Below are 7,208 nucleotides of genomic sequence, written 5' to 3' on the forward strand. Positions count from 1 at the left end.
GGAAAAGGGGTGACATCTTTCATTGTTACAATTTTTTTTTTTTAAATAATTTTTTAAGTTTTATATATTTATATTTTTTTATTCAGTGTAAGGGTGGGTGTTGGGTATATCGGTGTGGGAAACACCATTTCTATAACGACCCACCCCAACGACACAATATTGTCCACTTTTGGCTCCCTCGAACCCGACTTCCAGGAAATCATCTATCTTAATACTACTCTCGTAGAAGCACGCTTAACTGCGGAGTTCTGATAGGTTCATGGCTATCACGGTTTTAAAACGTGTTATGTAAAAAATGATGCGAATATACATATAAGCATATACTTATTTCCATACCTAGGTGATGTGAGACGTTACAATCACCCCCTCTTGGGACCCAGCGTCCCCGCTAACAACCCTAATGGGATCTCCTCATTCTTGGCTTCCTAACGACTGCCCGTTAGCGACCTTCATGGGCTTGTGTACCCCTCATCTCAAGCTGGGCAATGGCTCTGATACCATTTGTAACGACTCACCTCAACGACACAATATTGTCCGCTTTTGGTTTCACCGTAGTCGACTTCCCAGGAGGTCACCCATCCTGATATTACTCTCGCAGAAGCATGCTTAACTGCAGAGTTCTGATAGATTCATGACTTTAAAACGCGTTATGTCAATAAAGGTTCGAATATACATATAAACATATACCTATTCTCATACCCAAGCGATGTGGAAGGTCACAATTTCCGACTGTAATCATCGGTAAAGTCGAGTAATTGTCTGAATTTTTCCCGAGAAACAATATTTTCAAAAATTTCTGAAAATTCGGCACATTATGATAAATCGGTAATTACCAGTCGGGTAAATCGGTGGAGTTCATTGAGTCCTTCAACAATGGTGGGAATCGGCATATAAGCTGCGCATCAATGAATTCCGAGCCTCTCACAATGGATACAAAAGGTCCTCCAACGTCTCTAGGCCTTCTGTGACTGCAATGAAACCATTCAGGTATGGGTGTGAGGCGTGAATGACAGGGAGGGACGATCTAGGGTTATGTTTAGCAGCATATGATGTGGTTTGGAGAAAAAAAAAAAAAAAAACTATATAGAGTACTAAAACGGCACTGTTCTGGTACTCAGGTTGGGTCGGGTTGGTAACCAACGAAAATCTATTTTTCATCGATTACCGACCGACATGAATTTTGGAAAAAATATTTATTCCGATTTTCGATTTTTTAATTAGACGGTAGGCGGTCGAAAACGGTTCGGTGGCGGTCGGTGGGTTTTCGGTAGTTAGTAATCGGATAATTTGCTCACCCTTAAATAAGTGTGACACTTGTTGTTATTTTATTGATGCTGATATGGTGCCTAATGAAATTTGCAAAAAATTTAACAGAATTTGACTCCAGAGAGGGATTTATAAATTAGGCCAATTATAAGGATCTTTCATTTAATTTTAATATCAGAATAAATAATTTGTAATTTAGGCCAATTACAAAGACAAATAATACAACTTTTCTTCATATATATATATATATATTCTTCCTTCATTTTCAATAATGACAGCTGGCCGGTTTGACACGCAGAAGACTATTCAAACCGGTAAGTTGAAGAGTTTTCAAAGTTGGAAATACGTACAATATACGGATGATCCAGACGTGAGTGATCCTTGAAGACTCTATACTCCCTAAACACTAATAAAAAAAAAGTATTTTCTAAAAAAAATAATTTACTCCCTAAACAAATGGAGTAGACTCAAAAGTTTCTTTAAGTCAACAAACGCGCAACGCTATTGGCTATCCATTTCCATTGCCAGAATTAAAGCTTTTCAGACTCGGAATTTTCAACATCGTGGACTTGGGTGCGTGGAATATGTATTGAACTTTAACCGATCGATGGAGTCCATCGTTCCTGGAACCCATAACAATTTCCGGAACGATCTTCCCGACTAACGTACAACAGAGAGGAACAAGGAAGATGGATTGTTGTTCAAGATTAGTTTTCATTTTCTGCTTCATTCTCTTATGCCCTGTTACTCTCACATTTGCCCAGCAAGACCCTCATGTCTGCTCTGGTGGTAACTACACCAGTAACAGTAGCTACAGGGCAAACCTCAACAGCCTCCTGGCTTCCATCTCTTCCAACACTGAAATTGATTACGGATTTTACAATTTCTCCGCCGGAGAAAACCCAGACAGAGTAAACGTGATTGCACTTTGTAGAGGAGACATCTCTACGGACGATTGCCGTAGTTGTGTCAATAAGTCAAGTCACGATCTCTTACAGTATTGTCCCAACCAGAAGGAGGCAATCATATGGCCCGATAAATGTATGCTACGATATTCAAACAAATCTATATTTGGGGTTATGGAGGCTTCACCTATATATGCCTTTTTCAACACCGCGAACGTCTCAGACGTAGAAGGGTTCAACCAGGTGCTAAGACCCTTGTTGGATGGACTAAGAGACCGCGCGGCATCAGGAAATTCTACTCGCAAGTTTGCTGCGGGAAGCGCGATTGCCCCTGCCTTCCAAACAATATATGCACTTGTGGAGTGCACTCCGGATTTGGACTATCTGGAATGCAACAACTGCCTGGGAACGGCTGCGGGATTTATTCCACAATGTTGTAATGGAAAGCAGGGAGGGAAATATGTGACACCCAGCTGTGATTTAAGGTACGAGGTATACACTTTCTATGACCCTGCAGCTGAGGCACCACCGCCATCCCCACTGCCATCGCCATCGCCACCGCCACCGCCACCGCCATCCCCCCCACCGGTACCACTGCTTTCACCTACGCAAGGTATTGATGCTTCACGCCTTGGAAATTATCTTATTTGTTTAATAACCTGCCAACAAATCAGACAATCAGTTCTATATGTCCCCTGCTTTTACCAATATCCATGACAATGTGATATATCTTGGATAGTAAAATAGGTAGATTCTTTTGTTCTTTTTTTTCTTTGTTTTTTTGCACAGGGTTAATTATTTTCATAGAGAAACACATATAATAAACTAGGAGTTGGACCAATGTTTCAAAATACGTTTACTGTTTACAAGATTATGAATCTCTTATGTTCACGAGGTGTTTGATCATATTTCACAGAATCAGTCTCTCTGAACAGTATATAATTATCTTAATACTTAATTTTGATCATAAAGTATTAGTATTAGACAATCAAATTTTATGATAAAGGCCGTAGTAGATCTAAGAAAATCGTTGACGGGCTGATTGAAAAAATAAACAGAAGATATAAAGACAACCAAGGATAACGGCAGTCTTCAGAACTGAGGGGATTAATTGGAACAAAGAAGCTAAGTAAACATTCACGGAAGCTGGCAAACTTGAATCTAGTAGAAGTTCTCCCTTATGTTTGATTTAGAACTTTGCAGTTATTCCGAAAATTTAAAGGTATTCCCCATTCACTGCTAGGAACCTTCATCAAATACTGAATCCATCTTCTCTAATGAGTGATAACAATATGACCCTTGCAAAAAGGGGTGCTTTTTGCAATAGTTGAGGATCCATGGCATCTCTATTCTCTTGGCAGTAGATGTGGAGAGCATTTAAATTTGGTCAAGATAGTGTTAAATAAATTAGAATAATGCTGTATACCATCCTTTTATTCCCTAAAATTGTTGTGACTTTTAAAATCAATGGTGATTTGAAAAGTAGAATCCAAAATCAATTTGGACTTGGGTTTCCTGAACTTTAGATTGTACAAAGTCAACTGCTCTTGCTTGGACAGATAGATATATTTTGTAAATCTGGGACCACATATTGGTCCCATAGATTTAATGATGAATTTGTTTATTTTTTGTATGGAGATCGACAAGAGATTGGGAAAAGATGAAAACCAAACATTTCTCTTAATTAAATTCTTTTAAAAGGAATAAGCTTTCGTTTTGTGAATCACTGAATTGGTTACCTCTAAAGGGCGTTGGCAAGTACGGTAGGCAAATAAATAAATGAAGAATCCAAAATGTATTTAACTGAATATTCTCGAACAATGTAAAACCAATGGAGAGTGGTGCGAGAACTAAGCATAAGAAGCACAACTTGTTCCTTTATCTTTGGAAAACTAACGTTGCCTTTACAAACTCTTTAAGAAAAAAAAGATCTAAAGATTTTGGGTAGACTCTGTGATTTTTGTACGTCTAATAGCTGAAGTATGATCCTGATGCATATTTCTTCAACTAAAAAGAAAGATCATAAAAAAAAAAAAAAAAAAAAACTTCTAATAAGAAGAGATTTATGGTTTTTGCAGGGCCAGGGAGCAAGAGCAACACATCCAGGACTCTCATCATTATAATTGTGCCAATTGTTGCGTTTGTTGTACTAATCATCTCTATCTGCATATATTTCATAGTTAGGAGGAGGCCAAGAGAGAAAATAGAAAGTAAGTAAAAGTTTGGTTTTGTTATTTATTATTCAAACAGTTACGCCTCGTGAATATCGCAGAGAAATTAACAAAGACTAGTAGACAACGCATTTATAGGCCTAAGGGATATAGTTTTCCAGCATTTATCAGCATATAACGTGATACAGTTTCCGAAGGAAATACTTATTATATAGGATGACGTTTTACATTTAGCTCCCCTCAAGTAAGGTTTGAATGAGAAAGTTCTGTCGAGAAGTGACTTAATAACAAACTGGAAATTATTGCATTAATAATTAAGCACTGCTGTGTCATTTGGTATTTGGGGGAAAAGAAATTATTTCAATAATTAGTATTGAAAAGCCCGATGCTTTTTTGTGCATACATTTTAGATTGTGTTAGTACTCCACTAAAATAATTATGGACCTAATTTATTCATTTGGGTGTTGACTTGTTCCTTATGTGAAGCTGTTGATGAAATTAGTAGTGTGGAATCCTTGCAATTCGACTTTGGCACTATTAGAGTTGCGACAGATAACTTCTCTGAGGAAAACAAGCTTGGCCAAGGTGGATTTGGTGCTGTTTACAAGGTGATTTTTTCAAATATATGGAGAAGGGTACCATTCATATATATGTCAAACATTGTTAATTTTCAAATCCCTTATTAATTACATGCACTTCATTATTATATGTTAACAGGGTAGGCTCTCTGACGGACAAGTTATAGCTGTAAAAAGACTGTCAAAGAATTCTGGACAAGGCGATTTAGAATTTAAAAATGAGGTTTTATTAGTGGCTAAACTTCAACATCGTAATCTAGTTAGGCTCCTTGGCTTCTGCTTGGAAGGAAATGAAAGACTATTAATATATGAGTTTGTGCCAAATACTAGCCTTGATCACTTCCTTTTCGGTATGTTTGCACTTTTCTTTTTATCTTAGATTGTTTTCATAATATATCTTTTAGGTTGACAACTTTGTTAAATACACTTCCACATATTTTACTTCATTGAATCATATAATTGCTTGGATATATGCAGATCCAAGTAAGTGTTTACATTTGGATTGGGAAAGGCGCTACACGATTATAGGAGGCATTGCTAAAGGAATTCTTTACCTTCATGAAGATTCTCGACTTCGTATTATTCATCGTGATCTTAAGGCTAGCAACATTCTTTTAGATGAACAAATGAATCCGAAAATCTCAGATTTTGGCATGGCAAGATTGTTTTTACTGGATCAAACTCAAGGGAATACAAGTAAAATTGTTGGAACTTAGTAAGTATCTGAGGAGGGGAGAGATGTTTACTTTGTATCAAAGAAACAACATCAAAGATTTAACTAAGATTTAACGTGGTCTAAAAATCAAGGGCAACTACAATTTTAAAGATAGGATTAATGGAAAGCTTTCTCACCATATCCAAAATAACTAATATTATCAATGTTGACTTGCAGCGGATATATGGCTCCAGAGTATGCAATGCACGGTCAATTCTCTGTAAAGTCTGATGTCTTTAGTTTCGGTGTATTAGTATTGGAAATGGTAAGTGGACAGAAGAACAATTGCTTCCAAAATGGAGAGAATATGGAGGATCTTCTAAGCTATGTAAGTACAATCATATTTGGTTATATTTCCCTTGTCCTATATATTTGGAAAATTAATGCATAAGAATTATCATAATTAGAAAAGAACTTTTTGTATATTATGTTTTCCCATCTAAATCAATATTGTAGGCATGGAAAAATTGGAGAGAGGGGACTACTTCAAATATTGTAGATCCAAGAATTAGGCTTGGCTTGACGACTGAAGTTATGAGATGCATCCATATTGGGTTATTATGTGTTCAAGAAAATGTAGCTTATAGACCAACCATGGCTTCAGTGGTTCTTATGCTTAATAGCTACTCCATCACTCTTCCAATACCATCACAGCCTGCATTTTTTATGCATAGTAACATTGACTCAGAGACAGCATTACGTTGGGAGCAAAGCAGACAGGTTACAGAGTCAGATGAGAGATCTAAAGGCAACTCCGTCCAAGCCTCAGTGAATGAGGCTTCAATTACTGAGCTCTACCCAAGCTAGTGCTTTACAAAAGCTACAATTAATACTATTTATTTTGTATTGTTAAACTACTATGGTCCATGATTCTATACCATAGTAGTATATTTAGTTCTTTTTTTTTTTTTTTGCTCGTTTTGGTGGTAGTAATCTCATATATTTTAGTTTTGTTAGAATATTAATTAAATAAATTAATTAATCATTTTTTATCCGCTTAATTTTTTTGGATAAATGATAGAATATATAATATAGTAGCAAAACAAAAGTCTAGTTCCCATTTCACTGCTCCCCTGGTTTCAACTGACTCTATGTCTACCTCCCCACCAGCCTTGCCTTTCATGCTCATGTATCAAACGTTTTCCTTCTCTCTCCGGGAAATCGAAAATATTCTCTGATTTTCTGGGGGAAGTTGAAGGGAAAGTGGAGGGGTAGTTGGTGGATAAAAGGGGTACAAAGAATGTAATCTGTAGTTGGTGAATCGACTGCCAACCTTGCTTCAAACCAGCCCTCATATCATCCAAATTTTGGTAGGAAAACCATTTATGAGCTGTGATCTCTCCCTCTATTAGGCCCGCTGCCAAATCCTCTTTATGGTTTCTTTTGCAGCGACTGCAAAAGTAAAGAGAGATTTCTACTTCTCTACTCCCCTTCTTTTTCTTTTTTCTTTTTTCTTTTTTTTTTTTGGGGGGGAGGGGGGGGGGGAAGCAAAAAATTGAGAAACATAAAAAGGAAAATCATTTTAGGTAGGTGGATAAGCATGACGGTTATTAACAACCTAATAACCTCTCGT

The 7,208-nt window shown here is 37.0% G+C and overlaps 1 protein-coding gene across 1 annotated transcript; it reads left to right on the forward strand.

Moving 5' to 3' along the window:
- The first annotated feature begins 1,784 nt into the window (after positions 1 to 1,784).
- Positions 1,785 to 6,636, forward strand: LOC133867921 (cysteine-rich receptor-like protein kinase 44). Its single transcript, XM_062304706.1, has 7 exons — positions 1,785 to 2,784; positions 4,250 to 4,381; positions 4,829 to 4,950; positions 5,060 to 5,270; positions 5,398 to 5,635; positions 5,813 to 5,963; positions 6,092 to 6,636. Exons 1-7 carry the CDS (start codon positions 1,956 to 1,958, stop codon positions 6,440 to 6,442), a joined length of 2,034 nt encoding a protein of 677 aa, XP_062160690.1. The 5' UTR covers positions 1,785 to 1,955; the 3' UTR covers positions 6,443 to 6,636.
- Positions 6,637 to 7,208: the final 572 nt, after the last annotated feature.

The sequence above is a fragment of the Alnus glutinosa genome, chromosome 5 (genome assembly GCF_958979055.1).
Source record: "Alnus glutinosa chromosome 5, dhAlnGlut1.1, whole genome shotgun sequence".
NCBI classification, from domain to species: Eukaryota; Viridiplantae; Streptophyta; class Magnoliopsida; order Fagales; family Betulaceae; genus Alnus; species Alnus glutinosa.

What these genes read in the sequence shown, in the direction of transcription:
- LOC133867921 (XM_062304706.1), top strand. Translation starts at nt 1,956, where the DNA reads ATGGATTGTTGTTCAAGATTAGTTTTCATTTTCTGCTTCATTCTCTTA. An exon ending in GCCAAGAGAGAAAATAGAAA is followed by an intron (nt 4,382 to 4,828) that starts GTAAGTAAAAGT and finishes CCTTATGTGAAG; the next exon opens with CTGTTGATGAAATTAGTAGT. An exon ending in CCTTGATCACTTCCTTTTCG is followed by an intron (nt 5,271 to 5,397) that starts GTATGTTTGCAC and finishes GGATATATGCAG; the next exon opens with ATCCAAGTAAGTGTTTACAT.